Below are 22,659 nucleotides of genomic sequence, written 5' to 3'. Positions count from 1 at the left end.
AGGCAAAGGCAATCATGTACCACCATTACTTCTGGGGAATCTACACCTGCCAACACAGGACTGCTAACAGTGGAACACCTCACCCCCTAAAATTCTAGTTTTGCATTATTCCAATTAACCCTCATACCATCCCTCACAGCATCACAGTCATTCAATCAGGGAAGTTTCACCACCACCTGTGGTTAAAGAAACTGAGGGAAGAAAGTATCAAGAAACTTGAAGGGTTGTCTAAGGCACTGTGGATATTGTGCTCCCTACCAATATTGGTGGCAATATAGCCTATAATTACACTGCAAGCCTCAAACATCTCAGCAAATCAGAGAGATTAATAATTTATGACAGACAGTTTGATCTTCAAACTGAGCACAGTGAAGGCACCTATTTTCTGCAGCGTCTTCCTCAGAAAGTCTCTCCCTGCTTCTCTGCTGGGGCATTGGGAGTGATAATACCAACCCTGCCTCAGCTAAAACATCATGTTGGCATTGTTTCACAAACCTTTACCAAACTTTAATCAAAGTCAGTGGTGCCATTCCATGTCAGCTATTTTCTCCGGATTGTTTGACCTGGCAACTTCCAGATCAAGTTATTTCAAAACCAAAGCCAGTGGAGGAGGAGAGTAGGACATTTTGTCCATGTCAAGATCTGGTATCTCTGAACCCAAACTACACTTCAAAGCAACAAGCCTGACATCTGGCCAAGGGCTTGGAATTAAGGACGAGCCTCTTTGCCCCAGCTTTCACATTACAGCATGCCTCAAGCTACAATGGTATTTATGAACTCCATGTGAGAAGGAAAAATAAGTGTCTGTGAGCCCCACAGGGCTGGCAGAAATTTACAACAGATTCGCCATCAGAAACCCAGTCTTGAATGGCTTTGTTTCAGTTCTGCTCAAGAGCAGATCTGCTCTACAAAGGCAGTGCAGCAAACGGATCTGACCCCTGGCAGCAGAAAGAGAATATCCCAATCACACTCACTAATCTTTCTGCTGGGTCCACTGATGATATAAAAAGCCAGAGGGACAATCATTACTTTATATTCTAATTACCTGCCTGACAAAAGGCACTGAATTTCCCCAAATCCCCATTCGGCCTCAGCTCTACAAAGTTAAACCATTCTTATACATTTTCCAGAGGTCAAGTATTCAAAGCAGCACTTGACAAATCAGGTCAGTGAGTCATAAAAGTACACATCTTATTTTTCTTGGCTAAAATTCATCAGCTAGAATCTAAGGATGCCAAACAGGTGTTTGTACTGTAAGGAGACATATTTTTTTTTACTTCTCATTATTCATGTACAGTCCCTAGGCAAATTTATAGCAAGCTTTTAAAAATAGCATTAATAATCTTAGGGGCTGAACTAAGACCCTAATTAAGATGGTATATGAATGTTTCCTGCTTGCATGTGAGATTATAGATTTAAGCTACACAGTCTCAAGGCTCCTTAAGGAATTAATTGTATTAACCATGGTTTGGGAAAGATGGTCATTATTCTTGCTTTTTTACAAGGTATTGAGACATCAAGAGAAATATTTTACTATTTTGACCTGTGACCTGTTAATCCATGTTTAGGACCTGGTTTCTCAGGACTGGTTTCACAGTGTAACTGCCCTGGTCCTGGTGGCTGGACACACTCACCCCCTCTGAAAGTGCTTTCCAACTAGTGAGGCATTGAGGAAAGGAGGAGCTTTCTCAGAGGCATGCAAAGGCTTTGCTGAGGTGAGATTTCTAGCACACACAAGACCACCTCAGCAGAAGCAAGAGTTCATTTTCCAGCAAATGATGTGGCTGCTTCAGCAACAAGACCAGCCTTTCATGCAATATTGTTCCACTGCTCACCTGGAAAATTAGTAACAAAACATGATAGATTTATCAAAGTATCACCTCTCTTTCCCACGGCCATGGTTTGCCTGCAGGGTGAATCCTTCCTGCAAGCTGCAGACACATGGATCACAACCAGTTTTGGAACAGGTCCTTGCAGGGTCATCCTGCTAGAAATGGCAAGTGCTGGCACTGCTGACTGCCACTGCTGGAGCTGCAGGAGTGGAGCCTGCCACTGCCAAATACACCTGCAGTTTTCTGGGAGCCACAAACTAAAAGAAGAGTTGATAAAAAAAGTCCAAGCAAGAAATAAGAGGTTAAGATTCTAATACCAAATTTCTATCATCTGTCCTGAACACAACTTTTCCTCTGAGAGATAAGCTTGGAGAAATCATAAAAAGTGCACCACAGCTGAACAGTTGCAGAGCTGAAAGGGACATTTAGCAATGGCCTTTCCCTCTGCCCACAGCCAGGCAGCAAAAGACACCTGCAGCTTTGCAGCACAAGTTGCAGGTTGAATCAAGGTTTAACTCAAGTTAAAGAGTCCTCTCTTCAGAAGTTACCACACATCAGAGAAATAAGTTCATGTTTCTTTTTGTGGATAAACAGAGTCTTCTCACTGGAAACAACTGCCATTTAATGAGTAGCCTAGAAAGCTGTTAACCTGATTTAGCTGAACTGACAACTCGTTCTTACCAAAAGCAATCATACACTCCCACAGTGACCAAAGCTTTCCTGGCAGAGCTCTCTCTCTGGATTTATCATTAACATCTACATCCTAACACTGCTAAATAATTCAGTGCAGCATTTAGCCTTGTGTCCTTGCCTCTCTACTCAGAAAACACTTTCTTTTTCTGTATGTTTCAGCAACAGGGAACAAAACCCTGCCTGGATTGCGGTTCCACCTTGTGCTGTATAACTGAGGAGGGAACTTCAGTTATACCCTTTCACTCTCAATATAGAAGCATGAGTTTTATTTCTTTTATTTTGTTGGAAATAGTGTTTATTAGATAACTAAATATAGAGCATTATTTATCCACATGGAGTCATGACCATGTGGGCTTAGATTCACATGCAAATTTTAATAATCCTAATGCAGGGAGTGCTCCAATCAGAGCGCGATCAGCCCCAGCTCCCAGATACCTGATGCCAGCTTTGCTGGTAATGTAGGCCACCGAAGCAAATCCAGAGAGATTGAGTTGGAAGAGGAGAGAGGCTCTGAGATCAATTTGCTTGGCTTCCTGACGACGAGGGGGTGTCTAACTTCTTTTTTTTCTTTTCCACTGTAAAGGGGATGTCGTTTAAGAGGGATCATTAGCTGCGAGCAGCCTGGCTGGGTCAAGGCTGGGAGGCGGAGACGCAGTTGCAAGCAGCGAAGCAAGGTGGAGGCACGAAGGCAGAAGACCAGGTTAATGAAAGCATGAGGTGGCTCTTGGGCAGCAGCTTAAAAAATTTTGGACATGCTGACAGGGGAAACTATGACTGGCTTAACAGTGAACCAGGTGGGCCACTTCTGGAAACAGAGCTTCAGGTCTGTACCCCCTGCTCATCTCTGTGGCATGTCCTTTGACTTTGCATGTGTGTGTATGTCTGTGTAATGCCTCAGTGTACAGCACGGAGTAAATCCCTGGGTACTGGGACATACCAAAGCACTACTGATCAATTACATAGAGTCAGAGCATTTCCTTATTGCTGTTAAGTTTTTTTAAACACATTTATGGAAGAGAAAAACATTAGATGGAAAAAAAATTGCTGGGGTGGCAGGAAAGAAGTTTAATTACTTCTTTTAAGCGCAACGCGTCCTTGATTTCCTTTCTGCTCAAGGCGTGTTTACGCCGTGCAGCTGGTCCCGTGAAGCCTTTTGCGCAGATGTTGCGAGGCAGTCGCGGCAGCAATGAACTCCTGTCCCCTAAGCTGCGCGCTGATTACTTCTGCGAGACAGGATCACATGCAGCCGAGTGGGGGAAGCGGCCCCCAGAGATGAAAACACAGCCTGCTCTCTGGCTTTGTCTGGGATACAGCAAAAGGATTTCTCTGATCAAAAATAGTCATTTAAGGCGCATGCACTTCCTCAGTAAATGTCCGAAACATGTTGCATTAGCAAATGAACTGGCCACGCTACTCAGCCAATATAGATAAAGTGTACTGTTGCAAAATAAATGGGGGTAGGAGTGTCAAAAGAGGACAAAAAGTATTATTTAAATGTTGCCGCGATTTTAAGACAGTCTGCCTCACTGGTAACGTTGCCAGAGTTAGAATAGCAAGGGCAATGTCTTCACACCTCCCGACTGCTTTTATCTGACAGTGAGAAACAAACAGCATCACTAGAGTCACATTCCAAGAAGTATTTGAAAATTCGGTGTAAATCCAGGCTCACTTCTAAATTATATGTCTTTACTAATGGATACAAAAAGCACATAAAAATATTTTTCTATTTGCCAGCGTTACATGTTTTTGCTTTTTACAAGCAGTAATGAATCATCCTCAAGCGGTAGGAAAGGGCTTGGAAAAGAACCTATGGGGGAACCACACCCTAATGACTTCAAAGCAGACTTTGTTCCAAACCCACTAAAAACATTTCACAAGTATCGGTTTCCTGATTCAACTTCAAAAGACATTAGCATAAATATGGGCTGCATTAACAAAATAAATTTAATGGAGTTCTAAGTATGCTAGCAAATCGTTAACAACATAATAAATCTTAGCACAACTCAATCGCTTCAATGGGAATTTCAGTAAGCAAAATAAACTTTAATGTTTCCATCCTCACACAAAAGCTTCCTCATGTTTTGCCTTATGAGGTCATTCCCTCCCCAAGGCAGATACTACCCCTCTTTTGTCCAGACACATAGCTCAGCTCCAAGCCCATTCCTTTACTCATCCTGGATATACCACACAACTCAGCCACACTCTGCCTTTTATTCCTTTACCAACAGGCACAAGTAAAAGCTCAACTGATATGGGTCACATTATCTGTAAGCTGGCAACTGTACATGCTCAGCATATTCAAAAAACATTGGCAGACAGATTACTAATGAACGGCTTTACTCCTTCCAGTATGTGCTCAGTGGTTGGGGGAAACTGTCCGACCCCCTGCTTCAGCCCCTAGAAATATATAAACAAAAGGAGGAGAATTAACAATGTCCAAACTATCCTACTAAAAATTAGTTCTGGGAAAACAGCACTTTTTAGAAATACGATCCCTTTTGGTTCCATGCTCTTTTCTGCCTTTCTCTATTTTAACATGGATATTTTCCTATATTTATGTGTCTGTAACTTATTTCATGCTGGAAGCCAGATCCTTATTTTTGTCACTTACAAACCTGACAATAGATGCTTGTGATGACACAGGCAGAGCACGCTGATCTCCAGTGAAGCAGCATCAAAAAAAAGAGTCAATTAATAATTCCGTCAGTCACTTCATATGCCTGGTGTGGAAACTTTCAGATGTAAGAGAGTAGAGAATTTTACCTTGAGGATGTTCTGCAGCTGTATTACTTTCAATTAATGAAGACCGAGTTTGATTTCTAGAAAATTTTATTTTCCAGTTCTGGCAGCTATTCCTGATACCTATACACAGTGGTTACTTTTCTAGTTTTAGAGCTTCAGCTGCACAAGTTAGTTTTAGGCCAGTTTAGAACTAGTTTTAGACTTTCAGATTTTTTTTTAAGTGACCTTTGATTCATTGTATTAAAATGATTACTATTTTTAGTGTAATTTTTTAAATGCCTGTGAGATTTTCCAAGTCTTTATGTCAAGATCTTTGCAACATTCTTCAGTAGCCTTTTAGGCATTCATTGCTGAAATAGAAACAAAACCACTATAGAAAAAGAGGGACTAATATTGATCAATTGTCTCCTAATACATTTGATGTATTTATGCAGATATACATACAAGAAGTCCATCATCATCCTCTTGGAACTACATCTCAAAGTAAAATCAGTCCACGTAATGTTTGGCAGGAGGCAGCATCAAAATGGAAATATAACTCCCTGTTCAGGTTCAGGGTATCTGTGGGGCAGTAGTTATGAAAAATTATTTCAGCTCAAATAATACACTAAGTAGCCTACAAATTTCTTCTCCCAGATAGGAAAGTCTTAACATTAGCTGTGTTTAAACAGTTACGAGCACTCTGAAACACAGATTGAGGAATACTGGTCTTTTTTGTCACCTGCTAACATACAGAAAAAGCATGTAATTGAGTCAGGGGGGGTTTAGGTTAGATATGAGGAAAATATTTTCATTCAGAGGGTGTTTGGGCACTGGAACAGGCTCCCCAGGGCAGTGGTCACAGCACCAAGCCTGACAGAGTTCAAAAATCATTTGGACAATGCTAGAAGGCATATGGTGTGGCTCTTGGGGTGTCATGCACAGGGCCAGGAGCTGGGCTCAATGATCCTGATCAGTCCCCTCTAACTCAGCATATTTTATAATTCTATAATATTGCCTAATTCTTAATCCTATCTGCTTTGCATGCCACGAATTTGCAGATCATAGTAAAACACACTGTTCTTCCACAATTATACAATAGTCATTAATCAAAAGAACAAACTAAATAAATTTATTATGTCTTCTTTTGCACACATTACTGAATAGGTAGCCACCAGGCACTGGTTATTGTGGTTATTTTGAAATAGAATAGGATAAAATAGGAGTAATTCAGTTGGAAGGGGTCTGCAATGAAAAGTTGGTCCAACCACCTGACCTCTTTACAGAGTATAAGAGAATATGGGCTGCTTTATAATAACCTATGCAATTTTTGTCCAGATCCCACAGTGAAATTAAGTACTTACAGGTTCACTGCCTCTTCACCTTCAGAGACAGCAGTACAGGTGCAGAATTTCTGCAGACCATACCCAAGGATCTCAACCCAGGCACTCAAACCGGCGAGTAACCCACAAGAAGCACCTCCACTGATCTGTCTGGCCCATTCCCTAGAGCATTTGGTAGCAGAGACAGGAGAACAGCTCCCAGGAGAACATTTGCTTTACCACATAAGCAGGCAGTCCTCTCTCTTCTCACAGTCTTGTCACTGCACACACACCCTGCAAGACGGTACCCTGAAGTATTGTGGTGTTCATCTCCTTCCCTAAGCAATCCATCACAGCCCTGAGGAAGCACTTTGTGCACAACAATGTAATTAAAAATTATATGTTTTGCAGAGCAAATTAAGGATTTTTCAGATTTCAAAAATGCTGGCATTTATTCAAGGCTTAAGAGCTTGATTTTGCAATTTTAGAAGTAGTGCTATAGGTTACTCTTAGAGGGCCTTTAAACAAAAAGAGTTTTCAGGCCATACACATTCCATTGTTGGAATGTGACTCTAGTGATGCTGTTTGTTTCTCACTGTCAGACAAAAGCAGTCTCGAGGTGTGAAGACATTGCCTGATACCCCAAGGTGTCCTTTTGTAGATACTTCACAGACTGTTGCCATCTGAGCTAGCTCATACTACAAATATTTGCACTCCTTCGGTTCTTTTACCATTAGATGCAAACTGTGCCCTCCAACAATAATCTATTTTGCACATTTCTCTTAATAGGTACTTCATTGCAAGGCCCAAGGTCTCTGGGTTCCTATCAAAGCTTTGGAGCAAAGTATATTTCCCTGAGACCCAAGATCATTTGTTAGTTCCTCCCATCAAGCTTAACCTTTCCTTCCCTTCTGAAGTCCAGTATTTGTACAAGGCCATGTCAGCCCTAACTCTTGCCTGTGCTTCCACCAGCACATGAAGGATACACTGTCCTTGGCCATTATTTAACACACAAATATCTTTTCAGTGAAATTAATAGGGAAGCTGCGCTGAGTTTAAATGATAATTAGGGCTTTATATACTTTTACTGATCTCATGTAGAAAACATTGGCAATCTTGCTCTCTGTCCTCACAAACCACCAGAATACTATGCAACTCAGATCCTAAGACCATCACTTAACCTGGATGAAAGCCTGCTCCCTACAAATTAAACCCAAAACTTAGACTTGGATATTCAAAACAAACTCTTCACTGGTCATGAATAATGCTGTCCATTATAAGCTCAACACTTCTCAGTATTTACTGTAAGAGTTTCAATAACATATCAGTATCAGTGAGTCTCCACATACATAGTGTACTAACATAATACTGAATGCTTTTTTCTCATCTTCACTTGAAATGTTTTATGCACCTTATAAGACACACTAAAAAAAGCATTAACAACCTTTTTAAAAAATTCCCTCATTTTAAAGAGATTATTTAATGTCTGCATTGGAAGAACAGCTGGAACAATTTCTTCCAATTCAGTTATTTCCTGTCACTCATTGAATGGTCAGGTAAGACAACATCTTGTACATCCAAAAATTCTTTAATAAAAATAATCAATAAATATAAAATAGCTATTTAATATGCATTTTTGGTTAAAAGACCATTGGAGGAAAATAGCTTAATAGCTAATCTGCAAAGGTTTCAGTGGATTTTAAAATTACTTTAATGCATTTAGCTTCAGAATCACAATACCTTAGAGAAAAACTAGATAAGCAGTAATCTCCCGAACATTATTTTTTAGGAGTAAATGCCTAATTACTTTATTTTTCTTAGGCATGACCATATAATAATAATTTCATAATATGACAACAAAGCAAAGAGGTTACAAATGACTGGTAGATAGCCAGTTGAATGTAGATTATAGTGTGATTTTGTAGCTAGAAGAATGACTGTGATTCCTGGAAGAATCAGAACAGAAAGGTTTTGTACACTAAGAAGGAGACTCTGGAGTTACTGTCCTTTTCACAAAGCCATTGCTGCAAATGGCCAGTTTGCATCCCTGCTTCCAAACCCTTTGAGGAAACAATCACTCAAGTTCTCCTAGCCCGAATGGGCACCTTCACTCAAAAAAAAGGAAATCTGATCCATTGACCTGTTTAGTCTCACTATGCAAATGTGAGAAAGCCACGTCACAGCATTAGTCAAGAGTTTACAAAGGGAATGACTTGATAAACGGCATTATAGGATTTGTTTGGGCTTTCCTTCTGTTCTAGACTGGATTCTGAATGAGACCAAACTATTAGAAGATGGAGTCAGACTGGAAACATGATATACTAAATTTTAAAACTAAAGCTAATACAACATAAGAGCACAAATGGCTTTGTTGTATTTTCTCATAGCTTATGATTCCATTTAACATTGCATCACAATTCAAAAGCTGTGGGACAGATGTCTTTTGTGATACATTTTGCAGAAAACAAAGCTGACACAACAGTCACAACTATTATTTCTCTTCCACCAGAAATTCTTTTTCCATAGTTCTAAACAGGGAAAAATGATCCTTGGATCACTGGCAGAGTAAGCTCAAGAGGTCCAGTCCAAGCTGTCCTGTACAATAAAAACACCGTGTTTTATTTGGAACTGGCCTGTGAGGTTAGAGTAAGTATTGTAGGCAATGGGCCCTTTTTGAAAGGGCTAGTTGTAATATTTGTTCTTTATACAGTTTTTCCAAACACAAAGAAATACCAGATGGTGGATCACCAGCCTTATTCATCTGCAACTCAGTGTTCTCCCAAATTTTAAAAGCTCAACCGATCTCCTGCAAAATTGACTGGCCCTACTATAATCCAAGAGTAACAAAATGTCATACAAAGTTGCATATACTTCCAGGCTTTTGCGGTTTTTCCCCCTTTGGAGATAGGGTTTTCTAAAAATCCACTTGCAACTTCTTTTGCAAAAAACACTCTTTGCAACTTTTCTGGGTTTTTTTGTCTCTGGTTGTAATTTGCTTTAATTGGCCAATGAATAGAATTCACGAGTCTGCAAAACATACTGCTTGATTGATACTAGTGCAGATAGAAAGAAATCTGGAAAGGCAACTGCTATGTCATAAGGCAGAGATGGGGAATGTGGCTTTGCTCTCAGATTAAGAGAACTCCAGGAACCCAACAACCTTCCTATTTGCTTGGTTACAGAGTAGACAACAGATCAGTTCAACCAAAGACGACATAGAACCATTTCTGTGTATCATACTGCCTGCCACCATGATGCTCTTCCTGGCATTCCTGCTGCTCTTCCTGTACCGCCGTTGCCAGCGCCCTGCTCAGCAGGGGCAGATCTTCAGCATCGACCTTCCCGAGGCCCTGCCCGAGCACGACGTGTCCCATTTCCTTTCCGCGCTGCCCTGGAGCAGTGAGCAGAGCTTCCACTACTCAACGCTGCTCCCCGATGCCACATTCCTGTCTGTGTGTTTGCCTCCGTCCTACGAGGAGGCCACGATGAAAACTTCTGTGGAAGAGGCTCACATTGAGCTCTCTCCAGACCCAGTGCCTCCTTACGAAGAGAGCACGCTGCAAACCAGCGACACCAAATAAACTTCATACAGAAGCACCTTAGCTGAAGCGTGCAGCACAAAGGTAGAACTGCTATGGCCTTTAAAATTTGTGAAAAGATTCCAAATGAGGCACAAAACCAATGAATTTATGAAGGAAGAAACTTGAAGTAACAGGGACTGAGTCTCTTCACCTCATCCTAGGATTCTCTACCTTCCATTTGTGGCAAGTGTACACATGGTGTAGCACCAAATCCAATCCAGACTGGTAACACGGGGATTCTAGTTAACAAACATGTCATGCAAGGATTAAACTTAAGGAAAGCTGGGAAGCTCTTCCTCTGTAATCCCTCAGCTACAACGAAATGTCAATAACGCTATAGATTCAGCAATCACAACAAGGGCTTTTAGCACATACATATTCCAGTTTGGGGTTTTTTTTCTATTCTATGCATTTATATTTAAATGAGTTCTTGTCAAGCTGAGTTGCTCAGTCTGTGTGTGTTTACATCACATCATTCTGCAGTGCTCTGGAATGATCACAACAGCTCTCAGGAAAGCAAATATATAACCTCCACAAAATTTCCAGTAACTGTCCCCAAAGGTTCAAATGTGCACTGTGAATAAAGGCTGTCTTTTCTCACAGTTGGACAATGAGGACAACCAGCAACCAGAGAAGACCTGATTGTTCTGGGTGAGGAAACCTCCATGCAAGTGCACACTCACTCTGCTGCTGCAAGCTGCTTGCCAAGGTCTGTAAGGTCCCAACATTCCAGACTACTCGGCTGACTTCTTTTCCAAGTCTAAAATAATAAAACATGGACTTACTTGGTGCAGTGTGTAAAGGAGTTGGGAAAAATTAATAAAATTCAGTGCACCAAAAAAGCCCTGATCTATATTTCAAAACAGCATTATAGTCCCTTCCCCTTCATCCCTAGGGCAGGGTGAGGCTAGTTCAAGTGTGTTGGTGGCAGTGGTTCAGAGTGTTTGCTTATGCTTTCAGGAAATTATGCATGTCACCTTTAATTTTTACAAGATAGCATTTTCACTAGGTTGATAGATGCTCTTGTTACAGGAGGTGGTTACTACAGATCCTGACAGCCTCAAAAGTTATGTTGGCAAGCCACAGACAAATGCAGTGTCATGGAATAGCTGACACCTGCAGGGAAGAAACTCTTGTAGCAGCTGGTGCAGTCTTGGTGTAACTTACAAACCCAAAAGTTTGCACTGGGTGATTTCAACAGCTGCCAGGAGGTGTCAATAACAGCCAGTCCTGCTTTACAAACTTAGCATGTTCCTTAAAAGAACCCAACAAAAGCAACAACACAGTAACAGAAGAAAATATCCTCACTGTACAGCAGAAGAAAGGCCACTTTTGAGCTGCAAAGTGGTTGAATTCTGCGTTATGTCAGTGACACAATCACAGTAACCAAATTGTCCATATCAAAATTGACGTTCCCACTCATAGATTTCTCTTACAATAAGGAAAAAAATATGCCTTTTTATTTAAGAAAAAAAAAAGGGTTATCTTCTTGAACTACAAATTTGAGATTGGGTCATCAAACTGAAGCAGCAGATGTTTTGGAAAACTCCAAATTCAATCAACCATTTTTATTCTCAGACCATATCTGGGAACAGTTCTGCTGGCATGTTTGAAAGTATCATATTCTACTGCTTCCTCACATTTTCTTTACTTCCTTAACACTTGGTACATGCAGTTCTTTCTAAGGAAAGCTGGAAAAGTACAAGAGCCCCAAAAAACATACCAAATTGCAAAGGTGCAAAGGTTTGAGATTCAAAGATAAACCACTTCTGCCTCTGGTGTTTCTATATTCCACTAACTTCAGGAGAATTGTACAGATATGCTTGAAAACACACACATTGTCATATCAGTTTGAATATATTTTGCCTTAAGAGATCTACTGTGTTCTGAAATGAGTTATGCTGTTCTTCAGCACAATCTCTTCTTTACCCTTAACTTGGGTAGAGCCTGACTTGGGTAGAGTCAGACTCTGGACTCATCATTCTAAACTGCTCTCTAGTTACCTTACTTACAGATAAGAAAAATTTTGACTGGTATATCTTGTGACCAAGACTGATTCACTTCTATACCTAGTTAAGAATTGATGCTCTCTGCAAGAATATAGAGAGTGATTGTGTTTCATGTAGTATTTATTGGGCAACTCTTAAATCCTGCTTTAGAAAATAGCTTCTGATTGTTAGCATTGCTAAAGACAATTAAAAACAGATACTTGCTCAAATCTATATTAACAGAAACACTGCCATGACTTAAATTCTTCTTTCTAGTAAACTGCTTTTTATTCCATCTGGAACTGGTATCCCTTATTTCATTACAACACAGATTTGTCTAGTCTTGTATGTTAATTGTCCCTAGTAGGTTTCAATATAACTGGCATCTCTAGTCTTAAATCTCCACCCCAAAGAGAAGGCCCACCAAAAAAAAACCAAAAAAACCCAAAAAACAAACCCAAAAAACCATAACGTTTCTCAAGCAAACATACTGAAATTAAATCACTATTGCCTAGAAGCTGCCTCTGATCCTGACAGGCTGTGCTGACACACATCTCAGCGGCCACTGTGCTACTGACGGTGCTGCTGGTTGTGGAGCAGCTGTCAGGTCCTCTGGACAAACACCTTGTGCATCAAAGCAGAGAGCTCATGACCTGAAAGGAACCCCTGCCTGGGAATAGGAGCAACCATGGGTGCAGTGGGAAGATCTTCCATTGTTTTAGCTGCAGTAATCTGAAAGGTGAAGGTTTAGAGCACCCCATCTAAAAGAAAGATGTTGGATTTGGGACCATAAACAAAAAGACTGAGGAGAGACATTAAGTTTTCAATTACATAAAAGTTAACAGGAAACACAGTAAAATAGGGACCCTTCATGCCTACACCAATCTGAACTGGTGCTAGTGATTTTAAACTGAAGCAAGATTAAATCAGAACAGGAATTTCTAAAAGTGAGGTGTAGTCTGAAAGTGTGTTGAAGTAGTGGCAGCACCATCTCTGGACACACTGAGAAGGCAGACAAACCAGAATGATGAAGGCTCCTGGTTAGAGCAGAGGGTGGATTAGACTTCTCTGTGTCTTTTCTTTTCCTATGCCCTAAAGTTACACCAAAGTAAGTTTTGTTCCTTGTTTCCAAATTGTATGAAATCAGATGGCTTTCTTTGAAAATTTCATATTATGAGATTTCACATGCATCCAGAAATCACTGTAACATTATAGCCATAAGGTTATTTTCCTTTTTTTTTTTTGTTTAAATCTTGTATCTGCTAGTACACATACAAATTATGAACTTACCTTGATGTGAAGGGTAATTGTAATTAATTTTTCTATTATGAAAATACTAAGGAACCCTGATGAGATTGATTATGTATACACTACCCCTTGTTTATATTTAATAGGAAACTATGGAACCATGCAGGCCCTTGCATTAAGGGGCCTTCACAAGCTTGGAGAGCAACCTCTGTGCTTGTCTTCCCCATGAGAGCTGCCAGTGTCTCTCATTGACATGGGTCCATTGTTCTACAGACCAAGATGAATACACATCTTTCACACATGGCAGATTCTTGATTCAAATGCACTTAATGTAAAAGAACACAGGTAATTTATACAAAATAGTTCTTCTAGATATCCACTGAAAGTATTCAGCATGTATCTCCAATAATGCTGCAGTAGTTTTGTATTACTAGAATATCCTGCCCATCTCTTTTTAGCCAAAGGAAGAAAAGATGACACAGCTCTTTGCAACCACTGTGGGATCTCAGAAAATAATATCTCACATAAAATTGATGTGTGATTCTGCAAAGATTGAGCATCTGGCACCTGATATTTGCTGAATTTAAAACTAACTCATGACTCATTGGTTTGTATTTGCCAATGATAAAATGTGCTTTTCAAAAGAGAATAGTCATTGCTTGGCATTATGAAGTTACCCTTGGTCTAGAGAAGGCAGAAAAAGCATTTCACTTCAGAGAGATCCTCATCTGTAACAAGTATCTTGACTAGAAATTTAGAAACCCAACTGAAGTGGAAAACGCTTAGAAAAAAGAAAACCAAACAAACCCTGACAGTATATCTTTATGATAGTTCAATAATATCACAGTGGTCAAGAAAGAACTGCTCCCAAAATAAAACTCTTCACTTAATCCACACTTTAAAGGATATTACTTAGGTTCTTATGGGAGCAAATCCTCCAAATACAGACACACACACAACTACTTTTGTTAGTACAAACTCCACTGGCATGAACTATATATGCTCCAGTAGTGAAAACTCTTACAAATGTAGGTTATATCAAGAGGAGAAAGTGAATGGGCAGTCTTATGCCGGTTAGGAGAGTAATTTCATTTGGGTGAGGGTTTTTTTTCTGTTGTTGTTGTTTGCTGGGATTTTTTTTACAAATTTCAAGAACAAGCATTTTACAAAAACATCAGATAAGGATGAAATGAATGCTTATGGCAAATAAATTATTCACTGATTCCTCCCTCAAAAACTGTCATAAGTGAAACAGCTATGAATTTTTAATAATGAAATGTCTTAATTTCAGTCTGTTAGTAAATAATCATGCCATGCCTTTCATTATAAAGCAGTTCTATTCATCCCTTGGATAACAAGGTCTTCTGCATGTGAGTGTGGAGCCTAAGGAAGGTGTCCTCTGTAATAAAGACAACCTGCCATTCTCAGTGGGATGGCCAGGAAGGCTGGGCACAGCTAACAAATCAGTGCTGCAGACACCTGGGTGTTGATGAAGACAGCAAAACCTCATTGAAGACTCTCAGATCCATGACTAGGCTGACAGCAATGTAAATGTATGCTTGCACTTCACAAGCTTCTCATTAAAAAAGTAGAAAAATGCCAATGTCTTTCATGTTTGTTGAGGGTATGAAAGAATCAAACTTGTCTGTGAGTTTGGCTCCGTCAGTAGTTTTTGCTTATGATTATTCACAGGAATATCATGTCTATGAGACCTTACTGTCAGAAATTAAGTTTAAGGAAGAAGAAGCAATCAAAACTGTAGTACTCAGAATTTCATAGAACCAAATTATAGAATCATTGAGGTTGGAAAAGATCATCAAGTCCAACTTCAAGCCCAGTATTGCCATGTTCACTGCTAAACCACGTACATGACACATCTACATATTTTTTTAAACACTTCCAGGGATGGCGACAAAGCCACTTTCTTGTTTCAATGCTTGATAACTTTTTAGTGAAGAAGTTTTCCCTAATATCCAATTTAAACCTTCCCTGGTGCAATTTTCCCTCTCTTCTTGTCACTTTCTACCTGGGAGAAGAAGCCAACACCTACCTCACCACAAACATCCTTTCAAACAAGTTGTGCCATTAGTACAATCTTATCTTATCCAGTTCCTTTTGTATTCATTTGTCCCTACAATTTCAGCATTATTTTATTCTTGAATTATGATTCTTGTTGTTTTTTTATTGAATGCTTACCTAAGAACTTTTCAGACATTTCCATCTGTGGCAAAAAATAAATATTTTAAAGCAAGAGAGCATGGACAGGCAATCCTCTACAGTCATGTCAAGCACCTTCATAGGTTTATCTTTTATTTTATAGTGTTTTGGCTTCTTGTTTTGCCTTTTTTCCAGGTTCAAACTGAGAGAACTGAATGCATGGTTTTTTTAGCTCTTTGTATACGAATTAACTGAATTCCTTTAGTGGCCTTCCAAGCACAAAGCACAGGAAGCAAAGCCATACTCTTCCTACCCTACACCATCAAGTATCCTAAAAGGAAAGGAAAGTGAAAAAGATCACAAATCAGGATGAAAAGAGGTAAGAGAAATGCCCATCCAGAAATAAATATCTCACAAAACTGCTTTCTCCTCCCTGACTTCCTATTTTTCACTTCTCTCTCCTTTGGCTTAATTTTTTGCCAACTATATAATAGACAACACAGAAAGAAAAACTACCTCCACAGACTGACCCATGGCTGTAGAGAGCAAAACTAAGTGTCATGTGTTATGTTCTACTTGTAATCTGGAATATCTCTTTGTGATTATAAAATGCTTTGCACAAAGTCAGTTTCCACTGCAGGTAAACCAGACAAATTCAAACCTATTTCTACAAACACATTTCCCTGCTTGTGTACCATCAGCACACCAAATAATTTAAATAGCACAATTAAAAACTCAGCATGTGTTTTAGTTCTGTGGCACTTTTTCTCTCTCTTTTTCTTCCACTTTGGAAAACTCACAGTTGACAACACTCTCAGATGTTAGTATGGCCTAAGGCTCTTCAGAAAATCTGTATACTGATGTTTTAAAGAAAAAAATAAACTTGATGGGCATTAGTTTGTTTATAAACCCTATCTTAGTTTTAACACTGACCCTTTTTTCACTTCTGTTAATGATGCAGAACCTAAATATTTCTATAAAAGACTGATTTCTAGTGGTTTCTAGCAGCAAAACACTATGGTCATCAGGAACTAAAAATGCTGCTGTAATGCAATGAAAGGGAAAAAAAAAAAAAAAGCAGATCCATTAGCACAATCCTTCAGTGTTCAGCTGCATCGGGAAGATCAAAGCAGACAGAGGACATTAGTTAGGAGACAGAAGAAGCCACACAAGTACAGGCCTGTCTAGCACAATCCTGAGACTTTCACAGTGGTTCTTTCCACAGCATTACCAGGAATCATCCCCTGGAGAAAAAGCAGAGTGCTACATGACAGAGGAGCATGGTGTCCCTGCTGCATGACTGGTGACACCCGAGGCGTTGGCATCAATGGTCCCAGTGGTGCTCCACCATGATCCTGCCCCTCTCCCGTGCTTCTGTGCGCCCCTCCAGCAGCCCCAGTCCTGCCACTCCCACCCGAAAGAAGGAAAGGTTGAGTGGTCTCAACCTGCCCAGTAAGATCTCTACTGGAAACAAAATAATCAAGTTTTAGGCACTTAGAGCATATTTTTATAACAAAAGTAGCAAGTTAATACACTGGTAACATCTAGATCTGTGTGCCAGTTATTATGGCAGACTCTATAAAAGAGACACATAGTAAATTCTACTTTCTTTGTCTAAAAACATGACCTAACAATAACTAGAGTACAAGGAAAGAATTATTGTCTGATATTGCATTTTATGTTTTGCAGATCATCCTGAGCCCCAGAGGGTTTATTTTCTAATCTATTATTCTTTATCTAGCTTATATATATCTTATTTTAAATAATGTAAATAGAAATTGTAGGGATGGCAGGCAAGGTAAACTATGGGCAGGAAGCATGCCTGGATACCATATCTGAGAGCTCCACACAAACAGCTCTCTTTAGTTAACGTCACTTCAAAAAATTATCACCTCCTATATTTGTCACAGTTATCCAGACTCCTTCCAAATCCCCACTCCAACTACCAACTAACCACCAAGTTGTTGGAGGCATTTATGAATTTGCTTTGTCCAGTTTTCATTTATTAACAGATTTTCTGTATTAGCTGGGACTGAGTGCCAGGAAATATTTACACTAAATGCATTGAATTCTAATAAATACCAATTTCTACTTTTGTTAAAAGGCAAAGAATATTTCCAGAATGGCTTGCATTTAGAGCGATTATACTGATTTTTAAAGAGCTGGAAAGGAATTTTCATGATAATGACAACCTGCTTCCCTGGCCCAAGTTATGCTGGGCACCGCTCCCAGCAACCAGAAGAGGGGAGCTTGGCAAGGCCTTCTTTCCATTAGGTAGCTTGCCATAATGTTTAATAGACAAGAAGATTAAATTCGCAATTTTTCCAGGACTCAGCTTGTTTGGTAAAACTGGACATCAGAACATCTGACAGCTACTCTAAGGGAGGTTGGATTTCACTGCTGATGGGCCTTAGAGAGTTTCCAGCAACTCCTGTTCACCCAGTCCCTTGTCCCCAGTGCTGTACCAGCCCTTTTTAAAGTTGTACGCCTTTATTTAGTACTTCTCATAAATTATTCACAATAGTACCCAACAACACAGACTACTCCAACTGGCATTTTTCCAGCTAACACTGTTTTGAGCCATACATTTTGGCAAAACACATATTATCCTTAACCCCAGTCATTAGCTCCCAGCAGCCTTGCTCCCTGTTTGTGACAGCTACACAGCAAAGGTCCCTTTCTGCTCATGCCTGCCCAAAACAGCTGCCAGTGGCTAAATAATGACTGGCTCCTTGGGCTGGTAGGGGATCAACTGCCCTGAATGGCACCAGGGCTTCCAGTGGAGGTTGTCAGATATTTTCCTGTATCCTCCAAGTTTCTGGAAATGACAGGGAACTGCCAAAGCCATCCAGGAGCACCAGGGGTACAACACGGTAGTGCTGAACCAAGTGGCAGCTTCATCCAGAGACCCCAGCGACAGTCCAACAGCTCTGTATTGAACCATTAAGTGTCTGGCAAATCAGCACAGTTGTAAATATTTAATACCAGATAGTCTGCTCAGAGTAGACAAGCACTCACTTTTGTCTCAGTTTCCTTCCCTAGGCACTGCACAGAGGGGACAGATGGCCTCCAAGCCTCATCAGTGTTTGCTGCTGTGTCCCCTGCCTGCACACCTTCCTCAAGGGGTGTCTGTGGTGGGCAGATATCCTGATGAGGTAACAGCCCGAGCAGGTACAAGGCCTTATAGATGGCAAAAGGTGAGTAAAGTATACGTAGGAAAATCAGGAGTGCTTTTTCCAACATCAAGGGAAGAGTCTGGACATCCCACCAGTTTCCTAGAAAGGCTCACCAAGTACCTACTGAATTATGCAGGTTGCTGCACAGCCACAAGGATCCATCAGCACAGATTACCTCAATTCACTAAACACAAAACTGCAGCAACCCAGAAGGAGATTCACAGTTTTGGATTTAGAGCCTCGCAGAGAGAGATAATTGGCAGACATAACATCTACTGCTGCCCACTTTTAACCCAGAGCCTCCATACATCTGCCAGTCAGAGCACCCTTAATCCAGCTGCTGGTTCAATCAAGGGCACAGAAGATAATGGGCAGTAGCAGCCCTTACAGCAGTCAGCTTAAGGACAAGAACGAAAAGCAAAGGCTTTAAAGTCACACCCTGCTCACCAGAACCATTTTACACAGTTGCTTCTACTTTCCAATTTCTTCCTCTTGAGGAAGCCTGGAAGTTTTGCATCCTCTGGTTCCAACTGCTCACACCACGTGGAAAGTTGTAATTTCAGATTAAATGCATTTTGTATCAAATAATAAAAAATGATAGGACAATTTCTATACTATTTAAAGCAGCTTGAACATTTGACATACATACTTGATTACAACCATCTTGAGGGGATTTAAATAGCTATTTTCTATTCTGTACACAGGCTGTCGTCAGCTTTGATATAGTTCCCTGAACAACAAATTTTTCCTGATATAATATTATGAAGGCAAGGATACTTCCACCAGAGGGAATTACTTCTGTTCTAGGTCACAGTCAATAAAACATCAACAAATCTTGTAAATCAACAAATGCAAAAGTATTTAAAAGTACCTGTAGCAAACAGTGTTGATAAACCATGAGAAAACAAGATGCAGCACTACAGATGTCTTCAACTGCAACTGCCTCTTTCATCCTGCTTTTCCAAGCTCCCTTGCAAACTAACTTTAACTTGTAATCAGATTTCACCTGTGGCTTGTTTTCTGCAGAGCAGTCAAGGACTTAATGGAAACCTTAAGCAATCATTATGCAACCAAAATTTGATTTAATCAGTCTGGCTAGTTTCAATTAGGTGCCAGTGCTGTTCCAGACTTTGACTTGGCTGTTACAACCTAGCCTAATCTTCCCAATCCCACAGGGAGCTGTGGTCTTTTCTTGTGCCCACCTGTGATTGAACTTAAGCTCACAGTTCTCAGTGAGGAGAAATTAACTGAGTTGAATAAAGACTGCTAAGGGATAGGAGCATTTGTTTTGTCAGGTCTGCAAAGTGCATGGCCCACAGAGAGCTGCCCCCATTCCTGGCAGGCTTGCTACAGAACAGGGCTCAGGATTCACAGGGATCCTTCAGATGTACTTCCTTGGGTCACAAGGAGCCTACTTTGTGGCTGAGGAAAAAGGGTGTGCAAGGTTTCCTCAAACACTAATGTGATTATGCTGCATGGGGTCTGAGTCTCTTCTCTTCCTAGCTCTTCCACCCTGTTATGGTCTCTGTAAAATCTGTATGAAAGCAGGTAATTTCAAAAGTACAATGTTTCTCTCAGAGTTTCATGGAAACTCGAATTTCAATGAAAGTGACTACAACAAAGTGACCTCACTATGGGAAGGACTGTAGTATTAATATCTTGCAAGACACTGAGGAAAACCATGTAGAAGAAAGGCTCCATAAATATGGTGAAAATATTATTGTAGTGCACCCTCTGTGATGCAGCAGAGACTCCAACAAGTCAAAAAGGTACAGAAAAACTGGTGTTTTTACTTTGTTGCCCTTGGAACTACAGCAGAACAATGAAATTGGGTTAGATTTATTTGCAGAATTACAGGAGCAAATGCAGACTTTGAACAAGCCACCGAGACAGATTCTTTCTTGAACTCCATGCTCTTTAGCTGATCTGCCTGAGTTTCTATGTGCCATTGAGCTGTTTTTACTCACCTGATCTTCTGAAGGAATGACAATATTGATGGTACAATGAGTCTGGTGCACATCCAATCTGCACCCACCTTTGCAGTCTTCTCTTAATGCCACTCAAACACCAGAATAATGGAATCAATCTCTTGGAATTGGTTATCTTTGCTAAAAAAAGAGGAGAAATGTGTGGCTCTGCCAGGTGTGGATTAATTTGTGTGGTGCTGTCAAATGGTTTGTGTCCCTATAATCCAAAGGCAATCTCCAGAATAATAAACTTGGATAAATTACCTACTCTTCTGCATTAGGGAACTAATTTTTCATTTTTGGCAACTAAATCATGTGTTGCCTAGAGACAAAACCTGGTCTGAATTAGCCTGTAGTATAGCAATAGTCATTATAGTCATGCCTCCTACGATAAGTATTCACTGGGGTACTTCTCACACAAAAACCTCACATTTTGCTGTTTTTAGATCTGACCAAGGCCACAATTTATGTAGATTGTGTCCCATCAGATTATGCATTACTTTCTATAATGGCATATTTTCCCTACTTGGTTGTGTGAGTCAGCACAGGCAGGACACAGGAAGAATGACAAAACCACAGAGATTACATTTATTTCCTTTACCTCACCGGCCAGGGGATCCCCAAACCTGCTGTCCTTGCCTGTTTATCAGGGATTCACCCAGGTATTTTACCACTGTGCTTTGATCTTTCCTGAAGCAGAGCAGGAATCTCAAGCATGTGTGATAGGGTGCCTCGAAGTCTCTCACAGGCTTATGTTATCTAAACACAGATGTTCTACTTGCCAAACACACAAGGCTAAACAACAATTAGTATGATGAATGTGTTTTTCTACACCCCAGCTGCAAGTCACTTCAGCGTGTTTATAATCCTCTTCACCAGTCTCCTGCTATTATCCCGCGTTGGTTGTTCATATCACAGTAAAAACATTGTGCCAGCAGGAGCTAGGGAGGGGAGGGAAGAACTTGAACAGTTTGAAAATGTGAAGGAAACAAACTGAATTCCACATTCCAGTATCTTAGAGTTACAGACTGCAAAAAAGCAGAATTGGAGACTACCAGGAAAAGCTTAAGATTAATATCCAGTGTTCCCAATTAGGCCCTATTTGACGGAATTATACTTTTGAGGTAGAGTCTCTCAGGACATCAGGCTCTTAAGCAATGCAAATCGAGGTGTGCAGCCAGTTATCTTACCAATTTATCTTAAAATTGAAAAGCTGTTCAATATTCACTGTCTTCTATCTTAAGGGCTGCCTCTCTTCATAGGCATTTAGGAAACGCAAATGTTTGCAGGTGTGGAGAGCCCAGTAAAGCAGATGTAGGCAACACTTTTGTAAGGTGTAGGCTAACAGACTGTGGGAGAGGTTCCCACACCACAGACACAAACCACAGCTCAATGTTGGGCGCCGAGGCAGAGACACCCCCTCACCAGGAGTGGACACTATGAGAGCCTGCCTGCCCTGTTACTGCTGGAGTGGTACCACTGCTGCCTGCAGGGCTTCTGCGGCTGCCAGGAGGAGCTGGAGGGGCTGAGGACAGAGCTGAGTTTGTCTGTGGGAGCTGGGTGTGAAATGGGACATTGAGTGAGAGCTTGGAGGTCAGTGCCAGTCTTTGGAGCTCTGTTGGAGCACAGTGGGTGCTGGGATTAAGGGAAGCAGGCATGCTTCCCTTGGCGTGTTAGGAAGAAATGTTGGCAGGTCACGTTAGAAAAGGTGAGAGTAGGAAACTCTTCTCTGGAATCAGTTTAGCAAAAAGGTTTTGACTGTCTGTACCAACTGAAGAGCCAACCAGTCTGGAGGCCCCCGTGCTGTTACATCCGCACATGGACGGCACAGAAGCAGGAGCTGCTACTCCTGATGGCATTTTCCCAAAGAGGTGAACATTGGGAAGTCCATGGTCTACAGACTAGGGCATAAAGGACAATCACACTAAGACTCCCTTCATATTTATTATTATTCTTGGCAGGCTTTCCAAAAGA

At 40.6% G+C, this 22,659-nt stretch overlaps 1 protein-coding gene across 1 annotated transcript; it reads left to right on the top strand.

The window, feature by feature from the left end:
* Positions 1-12,593, top strand: SMIM28 (small integral membrane protein 28). Its single transcript, XM_031504346.3, has 2 exons — positions 1-3,348; positions 9,751-12,593. The coding sequence occupies exons 1-2, from the start codon at positions 3,238-3,240 to the stop codon at positions 10,147-10,149; spliced, it is 510 nt and encodes a 169-aa protein (XP_031360206.1). The 5' UTR covers positions 1-3,237; the 3' UTR covers positions 10,150-12,593.
* The last annotated feature ends 10,066 nt before the right edge of the window (positions 12,594-22,659 follow it).

This window comes from Lonchura striata, chromosome 3, assembly GCF_050655825.1.
Source record: "Lonchura striata isolate lonStrDom1 chromosome 3, ASM5065582v1, whole genome shotgun sequence".
Lineage (NCBI taxonomy): Eukaryota > Metazoa > Chordata > Aves > Passeriformes > Estrildidae > Lonchura > Lonchura striata.
This window is presented reverse-complemented; position numbering and strand designations above follow the sequence as displayed.

Excerpts from the sequence above, each read along its gene's own strand:
- SMIM28 (XM_031504346.3), top strand. The coding sequence starts at position 3,238 with ATGAGGTGGCTCTTGGGCAGCAGCTTAAAAAATTTTGGACATGCTGAC. Across the intron at positions 3,349-9,750 it reads TTCTGGAAACAGAGCTTCAG|AGTAGACAACAGATCAGTTC; the intron begins GTCTGTACCCCC and ends GCTTGGTTACAG.